This window comes from Prionailurus bengalensis, chromosome B3, assembly GCF_016509475.1.
Source record: "Prionailurus bengalensis isolate Pbe53 chromosome B3, Fcat_Pben_1.1_paternal_pri, whole genome shotgun sequence".
Lineage (NCBI taxonomy): Eukaryota > Metazoa > Chordata > Mammalia > Carnivora > Felidae > Prionailurus > Prionailurus bengalensis.
In genome coordinates, this window is record NC_057355.1 from 11810233 (window position 1) to 11836835 (window position 26603).

A 26603-nucleotide genomic window follows, 5' to 3' on the forward strand; every position below is an offset into this window, starting at 1 on the left:
TCCAAGAGGAAGCGTAAGTTTCACAAAACAGTACTTACCCCAGTACGTGTAGTACACACTGATATTTTCTCTTACGGTTTTGATGTTGTTCAAGACCCACTAAACCATTTCATGACTCACTGTTGGCTGGCAGCTGGCAGTTTAAGGCCCCCGGGCACCCTGACAGCCTCCCATCAGGTGTTGGAGAGGAACCATCCGAATTGGAAGGCTTTGGTGACGGGCCTCCCCTCCTTCTCTGTTTCTCCGTGCTAGGTCATAGTAAGCACCTGGCACTTTTAGGTTAAGGGGGGCCCTGGGGGGGGGGGGTGATGGGCTGGTGCCTGTAGGAAAGATGCCAGGGGTAGGAGTGGAGAGGGAATCTCGGAGGGAAACTGCTTCGAGGTATGTCTCATATCCAGGTCAGGGCTCAATCTGCACGGCAGAAGCATAGGCACCTGTATTTTCTAGGCTTTTCCCATTCTCGATGCCAGGCACCCCTCCTCCTCCCTGCTGGGGAAAGACAAAGACTATTTACCCCACGGGATATCCCTCGGGGAATCCTGGGCTCCCAGGCTCCATTCACCCGTCCCTAAATGACCAGAGTTTAGGAGCAGCTGGGACTCCTTTAAACTCCAGCTGGGAGAGGGCAAGATTGAGCTCACCTGATATCTTTTCACAAGGGATACAAGAGATTAGTGATTCCCTCTCCCTGTACCCCTACAAGCATCTTCGGAAAGATCCCTGGGGGACTGAAGCAGGGAAGGTGGGTGAAGTGCCCCAAAGCCCTCCCACACAAAGCCCTGCTTTGGGCTGCGGTCCATTCTCAGTATCCTTGCCTTGCCTCGCATCCCCAGCTCTGGGAAGCTATTGTCCTAACCATTGAGCCTAGTGTTTCCAGGAACATGGTAGTCAAGTCTCCAGTGGCATCCCTCAGACCGCCAGCACCCTGGCATGGTCCAGACGGCCCCGAGCCTCAGGGCGCTGCCCACTAGGATCTGACCCTGCCAGAGCTGGGTTCACTGCTGCTGAGCCAGGTCAGAAGCCTTTCCTTTTGTTGTTCTCTCCTCTTCTGCTCCAAGCCACCAGGGTCTGGGCCGCAGGAGGGGTGTGGTCCATCCCTGACATCCAAGAGTCACTTTCATCTCCATCCGACTCAAGTCACTGCAGCGTCCCCCAAGTTCTTATAAATGCCACTGTCTACAAGTGTTTACAGAATACTCACTACACTGCACTCAAGCCCAAGGAAACAAGGAAACAAGACAGATTCCAAATGCTCACGGAGCTTACAATGCCACAGGGAAGACAGCAGTCCAAGCCATGTATGAGTGCCTGCAAGAGGCCAAGCTAGGCGTCTAGGGGGTGGGAGCTGGGCGGGATGACTGGGGTGCTGTGACAGGGGGCGGTGTGAGGGGAGAAGGAATTTGAGGGGAAGAGAGGGTGGCCACACCAAAGGGAAAGACTATATGGCACCATCCCAGTCCCCCAGGACCACAAAAGATGGGCTTCCCGTGCAAGTCGCTTCTCCCTCCTCCGTGTCATATTTTTGTCAAGTGACAAAAGCCTGTGTCTGAGAAAGACCCTTCCTGTTTTCTTCCTGTAGACTCGATGTCTAGCGTTCCTCAACGTCCTAGATCAGAAAGTCAGCTTAGATACATGATGGCAGCACAGCTCTGTGAGCGGGGAGATTTATGCTTGTGCTGGGTTGGCCATCAGACAAGGAGATCCCGACGATCTCTTCCAGATCCCAGATTGGCGAATCTCTCTACTCCCTCCCAAATCCATCCTCCATTTCCAAGACTGTCAGGTGTCTGGTTGACCAGCTCTCACCATTTTCCTGTCACGGTCGATAGGCACAGCCATGGGGCTGCGTTCTTTCCAGTGTGGAAAGAAGGTGTGGATGACTTCCAGGTAGCCCAGAAAAGCATTATACGCTCCCACATCCCATGAGCTGGAGTGATGATGACCAGAATAGCAACCCTGGAAGCCACTTGTTGAAAATGGCAGAGCCACTCTCCATGTGGGTCCTATAGGAATACACAGAGCAGTATACTTTCTGCCCCATCTCCAACCATCCAAGACATGTGCCTGGACTATTAGGTGAGAAAGAAAGAAACGTCTCTTGCCCTTGAGCTCTATTGTATCTTGGGTCTATTTGTTAAGAGCACTTTGGCCTACCCTAACATAATCTCAAAGACCTAAGTTTTCCTTTATCAGTCAAACAAGTGACTCAAGAATGGTTAATGAAACTCAATTACTTAAAATTCTGGGTATTGATAACTTAGGGAAAGAGAAAATTAGGTGGCAATTTAAATGAAGGGTTACACATTCATAAACTTGCCCTAAAACATTTTGGAGATGTCAACTTTAGCTTTGTATATCTCCATTTGAATTTAAAGACAGAGTTGGCAGCCAGTTCCAAGGAGGTGTCTAATTGAGGATTGCTTTTCAATTCAACAAACATACCCCAAGAGTCCCCCCTGCCAGGTAAACCCAACTCTTAGAAAGGGAGCTGGATACAAAATGGAAGAAGTGGCCTTCTAGAAACAACGGTACCCTTTACTGGGCTCCAGAAAAGCAATCAAATACAGCCACCCAACGGGTTCTCACCTACCGAGCTCTTTCTGCAGGCCTGGAGGATACTGACATCATGCAAATGTTGTGTCTAAAAGAGAAAACCCAAGGTGTTCTGGAAGGAGGGATGGTGCTTTCCCTCCACCCTTAGAATTGTCCTTTAGAGGAGAATTGTGTCTTAGGAAGAAAACTACCGCTGTCAGCACAGCACCAATCATGACCAGTAGGAACCTAAGGCGGTACCTGGGCTGGGGACGGAGGCCTGGCTGTCAGTGGCTAAGATGTCTTCCTGAACCCTCCAGGATGCTTTTAGAGTTTATGTTTTTAAGCACACGCAAAGCGCGTTGTTGACATGTTGCACGGCAGAACCTGATATATACTCTCTCCCCAATTCCCAAGTAAAATATCCCAAAATGTGCTCGCAATGGGGAAGGCCCTCAACTAACCGCTGTATTCATGGTGGCAGCCTGCTGGTGACTTGCGCGTCGTAGGGGAGCTCGGTCACGTACGTGTTTTGAGAAGTGCTAAATTGCAATCATGCAAATATGTTATACATCCCATTTCTTAATCCATGTAATGGAAAGAAAATGCAAATGAAAGTATCCAGAAGATACCGTAACTGGATCAAGTCTTTTTTCAATTGCTACAGTCTTCTGAAGATAGACCTCAAAACCCCAGCAATGCCACGACCTGGGGTCCTGACATTCAAGCTTAAAGCTTCTGCCGTCACTCCCTTAGCTGACCTCTGAGTCCCAGGCAATGTGCCACGGGCTGCATCTGGCCCCCTCGCAGCCCACCCCCCAGCTTGAATTCCTCCTTTGGCAAAAGCCTGCTGGTGCCAGCATGGAGCTCTGCTCTGCCCCACGGAGGGAACTACCCAGCCCCAAAAGGTTAGTGATGGAAGTTAAAGAAACTCCATGCACCTGGGCTGACAAATACAAGTCCTAGAGCGGGGACCGTGCTGGTTCAGGAACAAATAAATCTGGGGGTGCGGGGGGTGACTGGGAGGAGAGGGATTCTGGGCTGGGGGGGTGACTGGGAGGAGAGGGATTCTAAAACATTCCTGAGATTGTGAAGCCTACACAGGTGTAGGGTTTTTGGTGTGTTTTGTAGATCAGTGTGTCCCCAGTGCCCAAAATTGGACTTGGCACATGGTAGGTGCTCAGTAAATATTTGTGGAATGAATGAATGAATGAATGAATCAAGATGGGTTCCTTACTGACCAAAAGTAGACGTGTGGAATTATGTAGTTGAAGAGAGCCCCTGCCAGCTAGGCTGCCCAAGCTGGATGCCAGAAAGGCCAGCTGGCTCACCACCAAGGTGCACATTTCTCCCTAGAGACCACGGGAGGACAGCAGGAAAGTGGAGGACCTCCCTCCACCCAGCCCCTGCAAGCTCAGAAGCCTGGTTTTCCTGGGTATCCAAAACTGATAAACTCCAAGGCCAAGGGTGATCATTAGAAAAAAAGAGGAAGACTTCTGTCCCAGGGGACACCAGCAGGTCCTGCAGACACACCTCCCTGGTATCTGCCCCTTCCTCTCTGATCCTCTGAGGTCTAGAGTCTCCTCCATCACCCTGGACCTCTCCTCTCCCCTCCTGGGCTGTCTCCAGGATGCATCTGGAGTCTACCTTAGGGCTGGGAAGTGTGGAATCAGGACAAGGTAGGTTAACAGGGGCGGGGGGTGGGGCCACTTGGGCAAGATTTACATCATCGTATGTGGCTTCTTGAGGTACTGACTGGTAGCAACTCCTGGTAAAGGCAAAAACGACTATCAAATATACCAAGAATCTTTGCCCTCCGTGACCCACTTCCAGGAATCAACCCTTAGAAGTGATGACAGGAGGCGTCGCAATACACCTTAAAAAGGATGCTTTTGAACGCATTAATAAGGATGGGAACTTGGAAGCTACATACACGCCCTGGAGAGAAGGGTTAAGTGAGAGTGTGGTCCTCAGGAAACCCACTTATGCCCCCAGCATGCCGCAGGACCAAGAGATGACAGGAGCCTCCAAATGTAATTAAACCATGCCTGCAAAGGATTTTAGAAATTTGCACGAAGGGTAGGGGTTTGCAGAGATGGCTTACCCTTGCAGCGCGCATGGCATTTCACTCCAAACAGAAGGAAAAAAAAACCCTACACTCAGCTCCTGTCCCCGGGGCTCCCTGGGTATGTCCAGCCCCTGAGCACCCAGCTGTCAGCCAGACCCTCTGGATCCAGCATCCCCCATGGCCTCTGTCTTCTTCCTTATTAGATATTTATAAAAAGAGAGATCTAAATGCGATGGGCTCCAGGCCAAATAGGGGGTCACTGGCACAGGCACCCACGAGCACGGCAGAAGCGGGCCACTGTCAGAAGGCGCTGTATATACATATGTATGTATGTACTTTTATCTATGTAAAATACATACACGGATGAAAAAAGAATCGAGGCGAATGTGAAGAAATGTAAATGTCATTTGATTTCCACTTAGGCCTCTTTTTCTATACCAATGCCTAAGTTCAGAAAAAACGTGGACTATCCTACCGAACGGCCTCGGCAGGGGTCCCCTACAAGTATGCGGGCTCTTTGTATCTGCATGCAATTTGATCTCTCTTCTGGATCCTCCCAAGGTCTGCAGGCTTATCCAGCACTCCTGCCTCCTCTCTCCTTGTGGGTGGTCCTCATGCCCAAAACCCCTTAGAGAAACACAGACTTGCCAGCTGGTGAACGAAGGTGCTGGTTCTGGAGGCTCCCTTCGGGTGGCCCAGATGCCGGACCCTCCAAGCCTTCCTGGGAGCTTCGGACGGGAGGCTGTGCCTCTGAGCTCTTCCTGCTCCAAAGGCCCGGATGCGCCTGCCTCGTCTGCCTGCCCTAGAGCCCAGCCGGCCTTTCTCTGCCTTTCCCCACTCCCCACCGCCCGACTCCCATCTCCCACCTCCACACCCCCCCCCCACCCCGCACCCACCCCACAAAGAGCTCTGCTGGATGAAACTTCCCGCCGGCAAAGAGGAGCCTAGAGAAGTAACTAAGACTTCTGTTTCTGGAAATGGCCCATCAGGTCACTGAAAACGTACCCCCCCAAAAAAAGTTATTCTTTTTTAAATTAAAAAACAGATAGGATATTATAAGAGAAAGACTCTTTTTAAAGGCATCAAAGAGATGACAAGCTAGTGAGGAATTGATGAGCAGAGTCGCAGAGAAGAAAACCCAGAACGCAAAACCCAGCTCTCAAATCTGCTCTTGCCTCGAGGGCACTGGGATCCAGATGAATCTGCTTAGAAACTAAGCTGTGATTCCGATGGGCTCGTGGGCAAAAGTCACCGCCCAGCGCCCACCACAGTCTGGGGCCCTACTGAGCACCCCCTCCCCTTCGCCAACCACTACCCCGAAGGCGTACACCCCCAGAGCAAAGGAAAACCAGAACTGAGCCAGCCCTCCGTGGGCCTGTGGCTTCACTCCGCGCCCTCTGGTTGACTCAGGGAACCCCAGGCCTCGAGCCTGCATGATGGTGGCCCCGGCTCTCATACTGCCAGCAAGTGTCTGTCAGAAAAGCAGGGAAAGTCTTCTCTGGAAGAAGGTTAACGTCACCCTAGGCCTCAAATCATTCATACGCAGGAAGAGCCATCCTTGAAATGCGGGAACTCCTGGCAGGCCACCTCCCTGAGAAGGACACGGAGGTCACCTCACAAGGACACTGGAGTGCCCGCCCCACGGGGCAGAAACCTACCTGACCGCTCCCCATGCTGTCACGAGCCCTCACTGTGCCCTTTTCTGGGATGAAGCTGGACCCAGATGCAGGTTCTCTTTGACCTCAGAGCTGTGTGCATGAAGGAGGCCCCTTCTCCATAAGAGAAATGCAAACACTTAGAAAACTGAAACCACTAAAACCCATCACCATCTTTTCCCCCAGTGTTCTTTGCAAGGAGCCAGGAGGGTTTCTTGGGAAGCAGGTGGCCCTGCCGGGGGAGGGTGTCTAACACTGGGAAAAGGGCTCGGCCTCTTTGAGAGGAAAGTACCCCTCTTCCATGGGCTCCAGGACACATCCCACCCCTTGGCCATTTCTCCTGAGGCTCACTCCCAGGCCTCCCTTGTCCCATCGCCATCCCTTCCTGCCCCTTCGGATCCAGTTGAGGGCCCACCACCGCTCCCACCCCTTAGAACTCTCCCAACAACGGGGCACTTTCATCCGCTTGACGTCTGACTTCGCTTAGTACGAATTCCACAGACACCCAAGCCAAGACTGTTATGTCCACGAGGGTGTTCACAGTTCCCAGAACACTGCCTAGCACAGAGGAGGGCTCAGCCGTTTGGTTTTTTGTTGTTGTTGTTTTGGTGGGGGGTTTTTTGTTTTAATTTTTTCCCCAAGCAAATGAATGAAATCACAGCATTTCCTGTGAAGCCCGGAGACTCTGAACAGCCAGCTACAGGCCTTCCCCCGGCCTTTGCTTCAGTGACGGACTTCCTCCTCCTCCAGGAACACTGGGAGCCCTTCTCCTTATCTCCCTTCATTTTCCTCTTCTTTTGTCTCCTTTTGTACGAGACTTTTCAGGCGCCTGTGTCCTCCGGCGCTTTTAGAGTAGACTCTTCTAGGACAGTGCCGCTCGACTCTTTTCCATTTTCAAAACACTCCCAAATCCATTTACCGGCAACGTCCTCAAACTACCGTCATTGTCGCTATCAAAAGGGGTCACTGCCTCACTGGTGCCAGTGGGAGACCCCGTACTGAGCACAAAGAGAATTAACAGTCTGTGTCCGCCTGGAAGCTGGAGGGAGCCTCACGGGGAAGGCGGGGCCAGTGAGTGTTCTCTGATGATGTCACAGATACGTCAACAAGTGCCTGGGGAGGGAAGAGGGGGGAGGAGGGCAGGAATAGCTGTGACACCTCCCTAGAGAAGTAATGATATGGGCGGGGGGAAGGGGCACGTGGGAAAGGGTTTGATCAGTCCTTGTGGTAGAAGGTGAGGGCCCCAGAGCCTGAGGGCACGGGGAACAGGGTGAACCCACTACTGCACGGGGACAAGCAGGGGGATTTGGGATTTTTTGGTTGGGGGTTGTGGGGGGGTGATGGGATGGGAGGAGTAAGCAGGGCGAGGCAAGAGGGCAAGTAAAAAGAGTGTCCTTGGCAAGAGTAGGAGGCTGGACGCCGCTGGCCTGGGGCCAAGGGAACATTCCAGTGGCAGGGATGGGGGACAGAAAGAACGCTTACAGGCAGGAACGTCCAAGGCACCCTTGTAAAAGTGTGTGCATGTGTTTGCGGTGCACAAGGCAAGGCCTCTCAGGAACACGCCCGCGTCCTCCAGAAAACCCAAACGCTGCCTCCACGTCTCTTATGTGATAGAGTTTTGATTGCACCTGACACCCAGGGTGATGTGGCGAGGGGAGCGTAGATGTACAGAAGGCAAAAATCAGGAGGCAAAGACGACCCCATGGTCACAGGCCCCCAGGCCTCCAAAGAAAGCCCACGACGGCGGGATTGTGCCTGCCTGAGCTCCTTAGACCTTAAATCTCACCGGGGCCTGGACACCTCAGAGAATAAAGCTCTGGGGAGACAGGGCCGTGGGTTGGTAGGCCACGGCACCACGTAAAAGTGGGGCTGGAACTGGACCTCGACTGGGGGGCGGGGCGGTGCAGGTGACATGGCGCGGAACCGCTGAGGACACAGCTGCACACGGGCACTGACGAAAGGGCTGTTCAGGGACAGGCAGGGGGCGGGGGCAAGGGGGGTCCCGGCAGAAGACGGAGCAGCCTTCGGAGAGACTCCTAGGCTAAGTTAAAGAGTTTGGACTTTTAATCTGTTGGCAATGGGGAGGCAGTGAAGCTTTATTGACCACAGAAGCACTTGGGTCAGAGAGTGCCTGAGACCACCCCCCAAGGGTGGTGTTTGGGCTTCAGCCCCCCAGGCTCTGCCCCAGGGTCTCTCAGAGAGCCGCTAGGAGACTCCACAGGAGCTCAGACTGTGGGAAGGAGGGCCTGGAGGGGAGGAGGGCCACCAAGGCCAACAATGGCGGGGGAGGTGAGGAAGTGATGAGAACCCGAGAACCCACAGCGAGCAGCTGGCTGGAGGCAGGGAGGGAAGAGGAGGGGAGGAGGGCAGACATTGAATCAAAGATGATGCGGACGACCTTGATGCTGGGGAGAGGTCTGGAACCCCGGGGGACCCTGGCGAGATGCAGGTGGGGCTTGGGGAGCACCGGCTGGCAAATGCTCCAGGTGAGCACACACAGGAGGGAGGGAGGCAAGGAAACCTTGACTCACACTGCTTTTCTCAAATGCAGACTTCCATAACACATTCTCTGTCTTCTCAAGTGCACAGAGGCTTCAGGCCATCTTCCTGCCCTAGGAAAGGCATCTGCGTCTCACTGGACAGAGACATGCGCTGCCCCCAAATGCCCACTGGGCACACTCACACACCCAGTCTGCAGCACCGGCAGGTGAAACAGGCAGCCCTCCCCTCCTCGTCGCTCACTTCTTCTGGGGGTCAGGCCGGGGGCCCACCACCCTGCTGTCCTCCTGACCCCACTGTCTGCCCATTTGCCTTTTCTCTGACACTCAGGCGCAAAGGAAGCCCTGAACATATATATCTGCAGTACCCCAGGGGCAAACGTCTGAAATTCTCACCACCACCCCCCCCCCCACCAAAACGCTGAAAACGTTGAAGATCTCCCAAAGAGACAAGTTTGCCAGCCTCTGGCACGAGCCTCCTGACCCTCTACCTCCACTTGCAAAGTTCGAACCTGTAACCTTTTATCTACTGCGACTGAAGTTTTCCGGGCACTTTCTCTTTCTCTTTCCTCTGCATCTATTTCTTCCCCGGGCCACTTTGTGTCACCGCCTGGTTAGTTTCCAAATACTCTGCTCTATTCCTCCTCTCCATGCTCATCATTTCCCTGGACAGTGGGAAACTGCCCCATTCGCCATCTTTCTCTCCCAAAAGTGAGCTCTTCGGCCACCCAGGCGAGCGAGCGTCTGGCAACGTCTTTTTACGTTTGAATCCTCCCCTGCCCCCAGCCCAGCCTCCCCCCACCCCCGGCGCTGACAGATTCCCCGCCCCCCCAAAAGCACTGATCTGTCCCTGCCATACCCGATGACTGCAGGTCCCAGCCGTGGCCCGTTTTGCCTGACACCTGCCTGTGTCACACTTGGGAGGGTGCCGGGACCCGGCTGGGACGCCAAGGTGAGATCTTCTCTGTGACAACCCAGCCTTTAGTGTCCAATGGGCTCTCAAGGGCTTAGACCTTCTCGCTTCTGAATGGGAGCTTTTTTTTTTTTTTCACTTGTAGGTTGCTGAGAAGGAAAGGAAACTGTAGTATAGTGGCTTTGTTTTGTTTCTTAAGTCTTTTCTGCTCAGGAGAAAAAGCCACATGTTCATGTGCTTTGGCAACCAACCCTCCTACTGGGCTGCTTCTCAGACATCAGGGCCATCTTCCTGGCTCCAGCCATCCAGGATGGTTTCCATCCTGGAAACCCCGTTCCTCCAAACAAGGTGGCCCTCATGGGCATGGGAAGGAAGCCATCACCCCATTCAAGTCCCTGCTCCCGGCCCTCCTGCAGGGCGCCGGGCCTCGGTATCAGGGATGGTCTTTGGAGTCGGCACGTGGGACCGTCTGGCTAGGACCTCCGTGAGATTCTAATACAGAGGGCATCATTGTCTCTGGGGACCATTGTGGAAGAGGGGGCAGGTCAGAGGTGACCTCAGAAAGTCGAGGAGTGACAATGAAGCAGGGTACAGGAAAAAAGCAAGCTAAACCCTTGCTCTTCAGGATGTGGTTCCCTGGACCGGTACCTCCGGCCTCCCCGGGGAGCTTATTGGAAATGCAGAGTCAGGCCACAGGCCTGCGAGTTCTCACGAGTCTTCAAGGCTGTGTGGCCTTGGCCTTGGTGGGCCTCACAGTGGTCCCCAAGTGGGCCTCCTGTGGGGCCCGCTGGCCTGGCTGTTGGCAGTCCAGGGCCCGGCTGCCATCTCCCCGCTCTGGGGACTCTGGCACCCCCACACAGAGCACCCAGCTCCAGCACTGCCTCCTCTCAGGGCAGGCATGTTCCGGCACAGCCCCCAGACTGAGAGATATACCGCCAAGCCCCAGCAGCCACAGCCATGGTTGGCCACAGCCAGTGAGGTGGGGCCACCGCTCTCCCCAGTCCTTCTCTGTCCCCCTGAGGACGAAGTTCAAGGCTTTCAGACTCCTGAGTCCCTTGGGTCACCGAGCTGCTTTCAGGAAGAAGCACCTTATGGTGCTTCCCTTTGGTAGCCCCACATTGTGAATCTGAGGTTCTTTATAGATGGGCCCATATCCACTCTCTGCCCCGAGTGCAGTGGCCACACCCTTCCCAGTTGGGACACGGGTCAGGTGTACTGTGACCGCCCCCCCCCCAACACACACACCCTGGCACCCTTGCCTGGACAGGGTGGGAAAACAATGAGGCACAGGTGTAGAAGAAAGAACTGGAAGAAGAGGAGGGGCCTCCTGCTGAGTCTTGCTTAGGGCTCTGGGTGCAGGTGACCGGGCCTCAGAGGGAGCTTGCCCTCCTGTGGAGGCAAGAGTTGGAATTCCCATAAACTCTAGGACCCCAAGTCTCCTCAAGTGTATGTAGCACGAGGACACTGGACTCCATGACCCCAAGTGACAAATCCCCCCATGTCCTCCTGTTCCGCAGTGCGGGACCCTCTAGCACAGACTTCAGGTGGGACCTAGGACCTAGTACCAGGACAATTACCAACACCATGGAGCTAAGCTAAGCAAAAGCTTTCAACAGGAAACTTTGACATAGAACTTAGTATATACTACCACAGAGGTGACTGTCTCAAGTCAGTGGCTGAGGGACAACTAGATGGAAAACAGGTAAGGTGGAATCCCAACCTCACACAACAGCTGTTTTCAGGGCCAGGCAGAGCCCAAGAAGACTGGTGGTTCTGAACCCAGCGTGCACATCAGAACCACCGGGCGCTCCTCATGGGGCGATACCTATAGGGGGACAGGCTGGCGGAGCTCTGAGGGGTTGGGGGGCTTCAGCTCACTTTCGCCACAGAGCCCTCCCTGGGCAGGCTCCACGTGGCCGGCAGCTGACCCTCCACGGGCTCCGGTCAGTGAGGCACAGATGGCCACTGAGTGGCCGTCCACCAGGGGAAGGACAGAAGAGGGTCAGGACCACACACAACCCAGTGGTGACTGTGGGCCCGGCAGCGAGCCGAAGCCCCCTGGTCACGCAGAGGTAAGGACGGACAGCGGTGGGCCAAGTTTCACACTCACACAGGCTTCAGCCTCCTCTTGGCCAGGCTGAAATAGTTGGAAGGGGCATAAAGGGGAGGAAAGAGGAGGAGGAAAGGAAACTAGCCATTATCTGGGCTCCACTTGGGGGCCAGTGCAGACCCCAGAGGCCTCGCTCCCTGTACCTGGTGCTGGGGCCTCTCCCCTCCTCAGCCAATGGAGGTTAGGGACAGGGTCACTCGGTGCCAATCCTACAAAATCCAATTCTAAGGCTCCCATTTAAAGAATTGTCTTAACTATTTACGGACGCACCGGAAACACTCATCGTATTGAGTCTAGGGGCGCCTGGGTGGCTCAGTCGGTTGAGCGTCCAACTTCAGCTCAGGTCACGATCTCACAGTCAAGTGAATTCAAGCCCTGCATCGGGCTCTGTGCTGACAGCTCGGAGCCTGGAGCTGCTTCAGATTCTATGTCTCCCTCTCTCTCTCTGCCCCTCTCCCATTCTTGCGCACATGCTCTCTCTCTCTCTCTCAAAAATAAACATTAACATTTTTTTAATAAATAATTGTCTTAAATATTTACGGATGCCAGAAATGCTCATAATAGCAGCACCAAAAATGCTCATAATACTGAGTGCAAAAACCCAGTGCTATGCCACAATGTTGTAAAGAAGAATGTGAAGGTCACCCCCACACAAGTCCAGAGGTCACTCATCATCCAAGCAGAGCTGGTCCCTCCCTTGTCAGGGCTTCTGAGTCCCCACCCCAGCCCCCAGTGCCTGTCACAGCCCTTTCTTCTCCATCATCCCGGAAGTCCTACATCTGGTCTTTCTCTAGACTCAACTTCTTGAACCTCCCAACTAACACAGAGCCTGGCATAAGTGGGCATTCAATAAATGTTTGCAAATGATGAGTGGATAAATGATGGATGGAGGGAAGGAAGGAAGGAAGGGAAAGGGAAGAGGGGAGTGAGGAGGGGGGGAGGGGAGAGGAGGAGCCAGAAAGGAATGAAGAGGAGGGTAGAGGAAGGGAAGGAAGGGAAGGGAAAGAGAGAAGGGAAGAAGTGGGGGAGGGGAGGAGACAGGGGTAAATTCAGAGGAAAACACAACCAAAATGTCGAGGGTTACTATTCCCTGGCTAACTTATTTTGCCTCCTTTTCAATTGCCTGTCTTCCAAAATGTCACCAATTTTTTTTTAATCACTTTTATAATAAATCCACTTTTTATCAGAATTCTATTTAAGTCGCTCTGAAATGTTTTCTCATAACATTCCAAGTCCTATTTTAGGTGAGTTGAGAAGACACTGGTGCTAGGTGATGTCTATATGGTGCCCACATGTTCCAGAGCCAATACTGGAACACATGATCCACAAGTTCCCAAATGCTCAGAAAAGATATGGAACGGAGTAGCTGGATTCTGGGCAAGACCCCCACATCTGAGGAATAGGCATGCCCCTCGAGAAAGAAAGTAGTACCCCTGGGGGCTGTGGGATCCCTTGGGACGATGGGCCAGTCTCACCCTGAGGTCGGCTGCTCTGAAAGGCCCATGGCAAGGATGGAGAGAGGGAAACGTTAAGGAAGAAGACACCCTACCCGGGTCCCATCTTCCTTCCAACCTACTTTGCGTCCCCAAGGCTGAACTCATTCTGCTTTTAGGAAATCACTCTCATCCCAGAGGAGGAGCTGGATTTTCCAAGTAAAGGCAGACCCTCCAGTCCCCACCCCACCCTCCCTTCTCCCCTCTGCCCAGGCGCTACACCTGTGGACCCCACTGTCCCAAGCACGAGCACCTGTGGCCACGAACGCCCTGCCCAGGGGGAAAGAAAGCGGCCTCAGGAGAGCCCTAGGGGCCCGCACCGTCTCTGGGCCTCTGGAACCGTGTGGCGGCAGCGGGACCTCCAGGCAGCAGGCCCTGGTTGGAACGTGGCCTCCCGGGCTGGGACCGAGACCCAGCACCGGGTAGCGACGCAGCACTGTGCACAGCACTCGGGGCTTTGGACCTGGGCACGTCCACTACCATCCTTCGGGTTCCTGGCTTGTAGAGCAGAAAGGATACCAGAAGCTACTTGAGCGGTGCCAGACACATGAACACATTAGTGCTGATGACACGCCCACTTTGCAGCGCCCCGATGAGGCGGGTGCCACTGCGCCCCTTTTACAGATGAGCAGAGGGGCTCGTGGGGAGGTCAGAGCAGTGCCCCCCAGGTCCCGTGGCTGGTAAATATTAGAACCAGGACTCGAGTCTGGCTCCAGCGCCTGAGCTCGCAAGACGGCGTCTAGAAGCTGTTTAAAGCACGACCAACAGCAGCCGATGCTCTGGTGTTGCAGATGTCTTAGTAAAGCAGAGGGTGGCCAAGGTGGGGCTCTGTGTGCCAACTGCTTCCTTCTACTCTACCAGCCTTCCAAGACAGAAGCATGTCTGGACCGTTCACCTCCGTGGCCCAGCAGACCCCCCATCGTGCCTTGTGGCTCCCTGAACACCCGCTGCACAGGTGATACAATGACACATTTATCAGGCACCCACCACATGCACCTTATCTCATTCAAATCTCTCCCTCCCTCCCTCCCCCACCCCTCACACACACACACACACACACACACACACACACACGGTGTGGGCAGCTGAGAACTGCCTCAGCCAAAGGGTCCAAGCTAGGTGCTGGGCATGCCCAGGCTGGCCTGCCTGACCTTGCAGCCTCTCCACGATCGAGGGGTGAACGTGGAGGGATTCTCGAGGCAGAGCAATGTGCCCCTGGGGTAGCTTTCAAATGAAAATGAGATGATCCCATTTCTATAGCATACAACTCCGTTGTTCTTCACTTTCTATTCCATAACGTGCCCAGCAATTATTTCCACGGATAGTGATTCCAAGTAAAATAAGAGAAAAGTACACAGCTGCCCTCCAAGACCTCGAGGGACTTGGGAGGGAGAGTGAGGGCATCAGAAAACAAGGGCTGATGTCAAGGCCCGCTGAATCAATAACGGTCTCACATCTTATAGTGAGAGAGTCATTATAAAGAAAAACAACGCTATCTCAAAACAGTGGCAATGTCAAAGCACAACCCTACTACATCTTTGATTTCCAAAAAAAAAAAAAAAAAAAAGGAGACTGGGAAGATCCCTTGTGAACCCGACTCCAATCTAGCAAACGGTCCATCCTAACGGCACGGGCACCCAGAGCAGGCTCGTCATCACGCGTGGGCGTCCGCTGGTCTCCCCGCCATTGGTTCTCACGTTGCACAACAACGCTCACAACAAGGATGGAGACCACACACACGGTTTTCCCCGATGCGCAGCCGGTGTCAGTCCCCCAGACTGGGCCCACCCGCTGCCGGCGTCTGCTGCGTCCAGGTCAGGATTTCAGCAGAGGGTCCCGGCCCCCAGCCTGTTCCCCTTCTCTTGCATCCCCGCCTGGTCCGCATCGTGAGGGGCCCTGTGCACACCTGTGGACACTGCAGCCTGCACACCCCCATCCCTAGCTGCTCAGCCAAGGTGTAGGCACACCAGGGGCCCAGGCAGGATGCCCGGAAGCCAGGGACGTTCAGGCAGAGAATTCAACCGTGAGATCTGAAAAGGGAAGGTCATGGGCCCGTGAAGAGGCCACAGACAGAAGGGGGCCTTCCAGAGTGTGGGGTGCCTATTGGGACGTGTGCCTCTCAGTGTTCTTGACCCAGAGCTCAGACGTCTTAGGCCATCCCGCGAGTAAGCTGCAATGGCCTCTGAAGAGAAGCTCCCTGCCTCCTTCCCTCAGGGGAAAGTGCTAGACAGCCCAGGAGACTCACAGCCCAAGATCTGTCCCCTTTAACCAGCAGACCCCGCAGTGACAAGACCTTCCTGATCCTGGTCCTCTAGAAGACCAAGACCATCCCCAGGCTCCCCACGTGGTTGGCCGCACTCCCAGGCTCTTAAGGCACTAGGCCAACAGGAGACTTGTTTTCCAACGGGGATCCCGGGAGGAGGAGGGGTGGCTCTGGATGGGAACAGCCCAGGGTCCGTGGGAAGGACAGCGGAACCCCAAGTGGGTTCCAGGAAGGACACCTGCAGAAAGGACTCTCCAAAGAACTGAACAAGAGAGTGGATGCAAACGCACCTGGCCCACAGGAGGGACTCGAACGCCTCTGGTGACGTGGCTGGCAGCAGCGACATTGTCTCGAGTGACTCTGTGCCAGGCACCTGCAGCGTGCGCTTTGCTAGATCATTCCTTTGATCACAACAATCAGAGGAGCTTTGCTCTCATATGGCCGTTGAGAGGAGTGAGGCCAGGATCCCCCAGTTGGTCAGCAGCCAGGCCAGGAATCGCACTCGGGTGCGTCCGTCTGCCTCCCAATCCTCCTTCCAGTCCCCAACCCCGCCACACCACACTCAACGCCTCAGCTGGTCTTCCTGCAGACTCTGAGGAGAACCCCCCCCACGCCTACCTGCCTCCAGCTCCCAGGACAGGCTGGAGGTTAAATAACGCGGCCAAGACTCCAGGCCCCCTGCTTTGCCAACACCCTAGAGCTCTCTGTGCTCCTGTCCTGTGTGCAAAGCTCCTGGAAAGCCCATCCCCAGGAGGACGGAGCTTGCAGATAAGCCAACCAACCACACCCAGAAAAGACCCAACAGTGTCTCACCTCAGCACATTTTTTTTTAAGTTTATTTATTTTGAGAGATACGGAGACCACGCGAGTGGGGGAGGGCAGAGAGAGAGGAGAGAGAGAGTCCCAAGCAGGCTCCACACTGTCAGTGCAGAGCCAGACATGGGGCTCGAACCCGTGAACCTGTGAGATCATGACCTGAGCCAAAACCAAGAGCCTGATGTTTAACCGACCGAGCCACCCAGGCGCCCTCCACCTCACCAGGCGCACATTTTGAGTATACTTTACAAGGAGACCCACAGCCAGCTACTTGGTGGACCAAAGACTCGGGTAACAATATAGGGTATGGCTCACAACCACCTGAGTCTGTCTGGTTCCCCAAAATCATGCAAAATAGACCCTGTTTTCACTACTGTGTGTGTCTGCCCTTGAGTCCACATCAAGTGCTCTTGAATTCACTCATAAAATCACAAGAATGTTTCAAGATGCCATTACCACCAGGCCCAAGGTCAGCCCTGGCCCCCACCTGTCTCAGCAGGAGCCATCTGGGGGGCTTCCTGGGGGAGACCCTTTGTCTGCAGTGGGGGGGGGGGGCCTGCAGCAGACACCTCCCCAGGCCCCAGAGCTCACTCACCCCTGGCCCTGGTGGTTTCACAGGATGAAACCACCTAATTGCCTAAGACAAGACCTAACCCCGAGCCCTCAGAAGACCCAGGGAACTGTTAGTGGGGAGAAATGTACGGAATACTGGGTCCTGCAAATTCACGGTTCCGGGGCCCTGGGAAGAGGTGTGCAGGGGGGAAGTGGCTGCAGGCGGCTCTATCAGGGAGGACTGCCCGGTGCCGAGTCCCCTCCCCTGCCCTGCCCTCCCCTTTTCTACAACTCCTTTCCCTCCCCTTCCCTCTTCAGGAAATGATACCACCAATGTCCACTCTGCTGACATGGTTGCCACAGTCTCACCGCAGGACTGGGGCATGGGCACACCCCATGATCCTCTCCCCCTGATCGCACTTAAATGGTATCCAAACACAGGAATCCCACTGAACAGGGCAGGGAGGAGAGACAAGACTTTCAGGGACAATGTGCCAATTCCTTACAACACGTCATTTTGCAACAACGCCCCAAACTTTCTCGCACACCCCCCCCCACCCCGGCCACAACGTGAGAACAGCCATATAATGACTACGTTCAGGACAGCACACATGGGTGGTAGAGGGAAGGGGTTGATAATTATGAGTCTCCTTTCCCTTCATGCTTTCTGTAGGTACCAACGACACACCGGGAAGGGTGGGTTTGCTTTGTGTAGAAGGGGGCGCACTGCGGGGGTTGATCCCCAACTGAATCCCCCAAAATAGAACGTTAGGTGAGGTGTCGGCCAACCCTGGGGGCCTCCTGCCGACTCTGGAACACGCCTCCTCTCCGCACCCCCAGCCCGGCCCCTCCCTGGATGCCCACAGGACCCTACCCCACAGGAGACCCTCCGCCACGGCACCTTCCCTGCAGCCCTGCTGGGAGAAAGAACCGCCCCGGACGACTGCAGCTGCAAGAGACGTGAAGAGCAGGGCAGACCGCCCCCCCCCCCCCCAGCTTCTCCAGAACATCTAAGGACACCACGTGAGGACGGAAGCAAATAGCCAGCTTTCCTTCCCGGCGCTCACTCGGCCGGGCGGACCCAGCCTGGACTTGGCCCGTTCCTGCCCCTCCAAGCCAGGTAGGTAGGAGGCAATAACAAGCCAGCACGTTCTGACACTCTCTTCCCTGGAGACACCCCCAAGATTCTCCAAAATCCCCGCGGCAGCTCCCAGGAAATGACCAGATGTGCCTACACGTATGTGCACAAACACCGCACGCCCGCCTCTCCCCCAGCACCATTCCCGTTCTCAGCTTTTCCCTAAACCACCAGGACCAGGTGCCTCCCCCTTAGCCCCCCGCCTCTGCCCTCCTCCAGACCTTGTGCCCGCGCCCCTGATCACCAGAAGGCACCTCGCTGGCCTCCGGCTTAGAAAACATCCAACGCAACAAACCGACGCATGCATGGGTCATGCCAAAAGGGTCATTTTTTGGTTTGTTTGGTTTTTTTTAATTTTTTTTTTATTTAAGAGCCCGCAGCGCTGCAGCTCTGGAATTTGGAAGGTCATTCCTGGCGGCCACGCCTGCCAGGCCCGGTGGAAGGCACCTGGAAGGCGGCACCGGGGTTTCTGTGTAAGGCGGAAGAATCCGGCTTCCCTGCACAGGGTTCCAGTCCCAAGGTTCAGAGGGCACACAGCTGCTAGGCGCCGGTCCCACTGAGTCACCGCTCTGGCCCCCGAGTACCCTGTGGGGGGAGAGGTAAAGCAGGCCCGCCCCAGGGACAAACAGGGCGGAGAAGAGCAGGAGGAAAGTCAACAAAAGACGTGCGAAAGAGGGAATAGAGGCACAGCTGGTTGTACAGGCAGGCTCTGCACCACGCCCTTGCCCCAGCAGTCTCCCCAGACACCCCCCTCTCTCCTGCAGAGGCCATCGCACTGTCCCGACAGCCAGGGCCTGGGGAACCCGTGGACACCGCAGCACTGACGGCCCTTCTCCGGAAACTGAATAACCTGAGAACAGGCGAGTCAGAAACGGCTACAGAGTTTTCACCCACAGCGGTGGTACAGGCCATAAGCCGGCAAAGTGCACGAACCCTGCAGAATGCCAGAAAAGAGGGGATAGAAAACACAAAACCCCTCTCCAGAGAGAACAGAATCCCAGAGCCCCAAAGGCACTGCTCAAGCAGCTAATCTCAACCTCGGGAAAAGAGCAAGACGGAAGGTCTCCATCCACCGGAGAGGTCAGCCCAAGGCCCTGTTTCCGGAAGCCAGCACATGTCTGGGCACACAGCTCTGAAACGAGCCAGCCCCCCAAAACCCCTGATCCACACCTTCAGGAGGGGCCTTCCTGCTGTCACCTCCTGGGTCCCGGTGGGTGTCCGGTCCAGCCTGGCCTAGAACAACTTCAAACGTGGTCCCCGACACTGTGCCTTTTTCAGGCAACCAAATCCCCATCCCTCTGAATCACCACGGTGATTTTCTAAAATTACATTTCCAAGCCCCAACAGTGTAGAACAGGGCAGAGAAACACACGGAGGATGTTACTAACCAAAGGCTGCCTCGTGCTGTCTTTTCCTCCCAGAAAGGGAGAAGTTATTTCACATGTGCACACGCGTGTGCACACACATGTACACATACACGCACATACATATAGGTTTTTCCCTGATACACAAAATTCTTTGTGAACTAGCTATGTCTAATTCTGCTGGACCCTTTTTTTGAAAAAGGAGAGAAAAGAAGCCACAAACACCAGTATATTTCTGCTAGGGCTGGCTGGCTCTAAACATTTCAACTTTGAACTTTCACATAGCTGTCACCAAAGGCCAGAACTTGGCCAAGCCCACAAGACCACTGAAGGGTCAGACGTCTAGAATGTCGTAGATCCAGGAGAGCAGAATATCAGAAATTAGAAGCTGAATATCCTCTAGGGTTTTTTTTTTTTTTTAGGTTCCTGTTAACTTCTGATCTCTTTACTTTTGTGAACAGTTGCCTTAAAGTTACTTTTTTTAAGTCAAAATGTTTCTATCCCTTGCCCCGTAGCAAGGCAAAAACCCTCTTGAGGAAGACAGGGTGACATTTTAAAGGGGCATCCAGAGGGTAGTAGAGGCGACTCTCCTGCAGTGATATTCTGAGCTGATGTGCGACACACACAACTGTGCCAGAGTTTCATAGTGTTTGTTTTGGTTTCAACATCTCAGACAAGACAGCTTCCAGATCCTTCACATCCCAGGCTGCAGCTGACCAACGTTCCACAGGATGCTAACATGCTGGATATAGATTTTACCTAAAAGAAAAAGAAGAACCAGTCAATGCCCTCGGCAGAACCCTGCATCCATTCTGACCCTCACAGTCTCCATCCCATAGGCCACACTCACCCAACCACAGGACCTTTGAACATGCTATCTGGAAGGTAACTCCTTCTGTCCCTTCAGCTCCTCGCTCAGGATCCTAGCTCCCCATGCAGACCCCCTAGTACAGAGCTGCTTTTCTCCTTGTACTTCTCCTTCCTAGCAGTGCTACTGGTGTTTACTCCAGGGCTCCACAAAATTTTTCTGTCGAAATCCAGACAGTAAACATTTTCAACTTTGTGGGCCCTACATTCTCTGTGGCAACTACTCAACTCCACCCCTGTGGAACAAAAGCCACTGTGGATCATAGGAACATGCTGGAGCATGGCTGTGTTCCAATAAAACTTTATTTGTGGACACTGAGATTTTATTTGCAAATTTTTACAGGTCATGAAACGGTAGCCTTCTTTTAATTCTTTTTCAACCAGTAAAAATCATTCTTGGCTCACGAGCTGTACCGAAACCAGGCAGACAGCCATATTTAGCCCATGGGCCATAGCTTGCAAATCCCTGGTTTATGCAATTATCTGATTCATGTCTGGCTCTTGCTTAGGCTGGGGGCTCCTTGTAGGCAAGACCCATGTCTGAGCTCACTCATCTTTAAACCCCCGGCACCAACCACAATACCAGGAGTGAAAGAAAGCCTGGAAACTAAATCCACTCAAGACATCATCCAAAGAGACTCAAGAGAGGAGGGAAAATCTGTGAGGTCAGAGCCACCAATGTCCTCTGCTCATGTTTGATCATGGGCATCAAAAAATCATACATGTAAAAATAGTGGGGATTTAGGAGAATTTACAAAATAATTTCTTTTCATAATGTTCCATGACCCCAAATATAAATACTATCATCATCATCAGGTAACTATTTTCTAAAAGATAACAAACATCCTATTTTTAGGAAATACACACTTAAGTATTTGCCAGAAAGGAACATGATATATGTAACTTGCCCTCAAATGGTTCAGGAAAAAAAAAAAATCTGTATGTACACACACACAGAGCCATCATCATAAGGCAACTGAGGTGAAACATTATACCAGGAAAATTCGGGTAAAGAGTATACTATTTTGGGGAGCACCTGGGTGGCTCAGTCGGTTGAGCATCCGACTTCGGCTCCGGTCATGATCTCACAGAGACTTCAAGTCCCGCATTGGGCTCTGTGCTGACAGCTCAGAGCCTGGAGCCTGCTTCAGATTCTCTGTCTCCCTTCCTCTCTGCCCCTCCCCCACTTGAGTTCTGTCTCTCTCTCCAAAATAAACATTAGCAAAAAAATGTTTCAAAAAAGAGTATGCTATTTTTGTTTTTGCAACTTCTTTTAGGCTTGAAATTATTTAACAAAAACTTTCAAGAAAAAAAAAAAAAAGCAGGGGCTCCTGGGTGGCTAAGTCGGTTAAGCATCTGAGTCTTGATTTCAGCTCAGGTTGTGATCTCACAGTTCACGACTTTGAGCCCCACACTGGGCTCTGTACTGACAGCACAGAGCCTGCTTGGGATTCTCCCTCTCCTCTCTCTCTCTACCTCACCCCCACTGTCTCTCTCAAATAAAAAATATACTTTTAAAAAAAGAAAAAACACAAAGATACACTCATATTGGCCACTAGGATACCCTACGCAGCAGACTGGTGGGCAGAAAAGACAAGTTGCCACAGCCGTGTCCAATCTGTGCAGGGTGGCTTTTTTCCAGCATCCACATGCGCCCTCCTCCCTTGGGTTGGGGAGTGGGGGCTAATCTCCCCCAACTGAGATCCACGGAGCCCAGATGCTCACCCCCACTCTACAGATGCAGCCTGAGGACCTCAGATGTAAAGACTCCCACCAGGGCTGCCCCCCTCCCACAAGAGTCAGGCTACATCCACTGCGGGTTCAATGTAGGGGGACCAAGGGACTGGGGACCGAGCTTTCAAAGCTTCCAAAGACCAAGAAAGGGACCCGAGTGAAGGGACTGGATTCCCAATGGCTCCACCGAAGCGGCCGTGCCTAGGAAGGGGAGCAGACTTGGGCGCTGGCCTGCTGAATCTGGGAGGAGCAGAGCATGAGGAGTCACAGAGGCACGGACTTCACGTAGGGCACACAGGCCGGAGACTCACCTTCTGATCCGGGGACATACATCTCAGGGATGACGTGAGACCACACCCAGGGTCGTCCGCCAGGCCCCTGTCTGTGCCCACACCCCCAGGCAGCCACGAACACCCCTATGCTTATAGAATAAATGTGCTCGAAGGACGGAGTGGGACGGGGCGGGCGCAGGGGGGCCCCCATGAATCACCACGCTCTGCACAACTACTCAGCTCCTCCACAGCACAGTGGGACGGGGGGAAAGGAAACAAGAGTTTACACACACCTCCAGAGGGGAGCAGTCACCCTGGGTGCCTGCGATCGCCCTCAGGGGGGTCACCAGCTCTCCAGAAGCAGGCGAGCCCCATCACAAGTCTGGGCCGTGGGGTAGGCTTCAGACTCTCCGGTGACGTTGTGACTCAGGAAGCTCCAGGGGACCGTGGACACGGACACTAGGGCTCTCTGTTTCATCTCCCTGCCTCCCCAAGGCCATGCAGATTTGGGGTTCTCCCCCGGAGGGCCCCGTGGGGTGGGGGACAAGCTCACGGCTGCAGCTCCCCCGGCTCTCCCTCCACTCGCTCAAACCCACACACATCACACATGCTGTCGACTCTCCCCCCCTCACTCCTCCCCGCCCCTCAGTCCGCCTTGGGGTGCTTCCTTTCAAACCCACCATGAGCTTCACCTCCTCTGGAAAGAGCTTCCTGCCCCGGCGAGGTAACCCTCCTGGCTGTCCACAGCACCCCGTTCTTTCCTCCCAGCGGTTCCCAGGTTTCTGGCTGTCCCTCCCCAACCCCTGCCCCGGTCTCAGCACAAGCTCCCGGGGCACAGGCCAGGTTCACCCAACCTCACTCACAGTGAATGGAATTAGCAGGCTCGCGAGCCGGACACACAGAGGTGGGGGATGCGCAGAGATTTCTAGAAAGACTCTCTCAGCCTCTTTCTCTCCCCCAGAACAGCCAAACTGCTAACAACACTCCTGCTTCATCAAGAAGAGAAACCCGAGAGGGTCTCAGAGCTGAGCCCCCCGCCCTCCCTGGCAGCTCCCTGAGAAGTGAAGACACATTTGGGCTCCATACCCCATGCTTATTCCTTTCAAACCTCCAAGCGTCCTGTGCAACGACACTGGGTTATAACCATCCCGGAGAAGGAGAAGGGCGTGTCCCAACCTGTCTGTGTCCTGTGCTTTGTCTGTCAGCAGAAAAAAGCCCTCGGGGCGCCTGGGTGGCTCAGCCAGTGAAGCATCCGATTTCCGGCTCAGGTCATGATCTCAGGGTTTGTGGGTTCGAGTCCTGAATGGGGCTCCGTGCTGACAGCTCAGGGCCTGGAGCCTGCTTCGGACTCTGTGTCTCCCTCTCTCACTGCCCCCCCTCAAGAATAAATAACATTTTAAAAAAGAAGAGCCCTCAACACACAGGGTGTTGCATCTCTGTACCTGTGAGCACCTAGCAGCCGACCTCTCCGCACAGCAGTCCAGGACACCTCAGGGAGGTGAGGCGAGGACCACCACTGCATGTCAACCGTGCTCCCGCTTTCATCCAGGACACCAACCACAGTAAGGAGCAACCAAACAACGTGGCCAGCTTTGCAAAAGCATTGCTAAGATTATTTGTGCTAGGTTTTGGGTTGTTTCGTGGGGTTTTTTTTTTCCTTTGTTCTTTTCATTTGATTCTTCTGTAGCCCTATAAGCTCTGGTGTGTGTGTGTGTGTGTGTGTGTGCACATGTGTGTAGGCAGGAGACAAGTCACATTCACTTCGTGGTAAATTTTCATCGCCACTCAAATTCCTGTTGGTATAGGTTCTCTGCTCAGAGACCTAAAACTCAAATAGTTTTACGGTGCATGATACCTTAGCGGAGGACTGCCCCCAGATGGCCAATACTGCTCTTCAAAGAAACAGAAACGTCCCCTGACATGCCCGTCTTTCAGACAGAAGCTCAGCCTATACAGAAGAGGGCTGGCAGAGCTTCGTCCAAGCAGGTAGGGGGGTGACGCCCTGCTGTTGTCTGAGGTCCAGGTAGGTTACTCTGGCATCTTCTGGGGAACCTGTGGGTCGCTGATTCCTTCCCGGCCTCAGAAGCTCACCATACCCCATTGCCCCCACAGCTGCCCACATGTTGATGCTCCTAACAGCTTCGTTCCTCACTCTAGAACCTTCGTTCCAGAAGACGAGGAAGCAGGGAACAGAAGGGCCATTTGAGCCCAACCTTCAAGAAGTCACTGCTCTGGGGCACCTGGGTGGTTCAGTCCATTAAGCATCTGACTTCAGCTCAGGCCATGATCTTACGGTCCATGAGTTTAAGCCCCGCATCGGGCTCTGTGCTGACAGCTAGGAGCCTGGGGCCTGCTTCAGATTCTGTCTCCCTCCCTCTCTCTGCCCTTCCCCAACTCTCTCTCTCTCTCTCAAAAATAAGTAAACATTAAAAAAAAAACATTTTTTTTAAGTCACTACTCTGTGCTTAGCAACTTCCATAAGGTGCCCAGGACTCTGAGCCCCGGGCTCAGTCTAGCACAAGTAAGTCAATCTGCTTTCTCCTGCTCCCAGCCTTGCCTCCAGGGGCCTCTTGCTGCAAACAGCCACCTAATGCCCTTTGTTCCAAAGACAAGATGCCAGGCACAGCGCCTGGCATCCCAGAGGAAAGCTCATGGCTTTCTAATGAGATTCCCACAGGAAGCTCTATTCACAAGAGGGTGGGAGGCGGGCACTTGTAGAATGCATGCCTGGATTCCCACAGGCCACATCTTTTCCAAACCTAAGAAGCAGAGGGACGTAGCACGCAAGCTTGGGCGGGAGGAGCAGTGGGTCTCCCCGGCTCCCAGCACCCACCTTTGCACCCCACGTGTCACAGCCACCACTACCACCTACAGACAACCGGGAGGAAGGGTGGCACCTGCCTCGCCACCGGGGGACACGCCCAACGGGTGTCACAGGGGACTCCTGTAGGAAAGTGGGGATGCACGAAGACCCAGAACATCAGCCACAGCCGCACGCCAGGCCAACCAAGCTCAAAGCACAAACAGCCGGGGTTCAAACGCCTTTGGAAACATGGAACCATTCCAAAACCCCAGGGTTCTCTGTACTCCGGTTAGCTGTCATTTATTTCTTCTAATTAGCCTTTTTAAGGACAGAACGGGGAACACATTTCCACAGACTTTGTTTCCCTCCACGCCCCCGCCCCATCTGGCCCTAAACGTTGGAGGTCTTATCTCATGGACTTGAACATCCCAGTTGCCCAGGAGCCTAAAAAGAGGGCTACGCACAGAAGTCGGGAAGCCCTGGCCACCTTCTCTCCATTTCCTGCCTGGCTGATGCGGGCCAGGCTCTGCGTCCCAAAATGTCATCAAAGAACAGCACGTGTAATAGTACGGACCAAGTTACTGCCTCACTGCCCTGGGCACCGAAAACACGACTTTCCTCTTTGCAGTCACTCATAAAATAACCCAAGGTCATAGTTCAGCTGCATCGATTTAAATGCAGTCTGTTTCCCAGAGGGAACCCCAGTATTTCGCTGAGCTAGGTCTAAACAGGAAAGACAAGTACCTGTGAAGAGATTATCAGGGGCAGACAGAGGAGTTCTCCAAAAACACTAACCCGAACATAAAACTGGTCTTAAAATTCGTGTTCTTTCAAGCTTATTGACCTATGAAGTTGTTTGTAACATTCCGTCCAGGTGGAAAACTGTTCCAAAGCAGCACGTGTAACACACGGTCCTACTTATACAAAAAAAGAAAACTCACAGATATGTACTCACACACACTCTAGTGGTTGCCGTTAAGTAGTGAGATTACAGCAATTTGATTTTTCCTTTCTCTTCTCTGTAATGTCTATAGCATACATGACATCTGTAACAAGGAAAGCTGTCACTCTCAGTCTTCCTAAATGGTCGGTCATCTCCGGGCCTGAGGGCTAGAGCAGTCTTGTGTCTGGTGACCCAGCTCCAAGTTCGCTCACGTCCTGGTATCATTTCAACCACAAACAACACAACCCGGAGCTGCTTGAAGTTCAGCAGACAGGAGGATGGTGCCTGGTGATGAGGAAAGCCTGTGGGAGGCAGCTAAAGTAGATTGTTACAGAATCAACACTGGGGCGCCGGGGTGGCTCAGTTGGTTGCATGTCTGACTCTTGATCTCAGCTAAGATCTTGATCTCAGGGTCATGTGTTCAAGCCCCATGTTGGGCTGAAAAACACAAAAAAAAAAGAAAGAAAGAAAAGAATGAAAAGGGGACCGTGTCTACACGATTCAAAGATTAAAAAGATAGTAAGAGAATGCTGTGAGCAACGTTGGGACAATAATTTGAAAACTTGGATGAAGTGGAAAAAA

At 53.6% G+C, this 26603-nt stretch overlaps 1 protein-coding gene and 1 long non-coding RNA gene across 2 annotated transcripts in view; one reads left to right on the forward strand and one right to left on the reverse strand.

Annotated features, from left to right (window-relative positions):
• The first annotated feature begins 8271 nt into the window (after positions 1 to 8271).
• Positions 8272 to 9310, forward strand: LOC122468269. The gene is made up of 2 exons (XR_006293180.1): positions 8272 to 8962; positions 9085 to 9310. It is a non-coding gene; the product is annotated as an uncharacterized LOC122468269 (long non-coding RNA).
• A 10305-nt stretch (positions 9311 to 19615) lies between these two features.
• Positions 19616 to 26603, reverse strand: part of FAM174B (family with sequence similarity 174 member B) — a 34134-nt gene continuing 27146 nt past the window's right edge. The window contains exon 3 of the mRNA XM_043554762.1: positions 19616 to 20161. Within this exon, the coding sequence (XP_043410697.1) occupies positions 20158 to 20161 (4 nt within the window). The 3' untranslated portion in view covers positions 19616 to 20157. The remainder of the gene's footprint in view (positions 20162 to 26603) is intronic.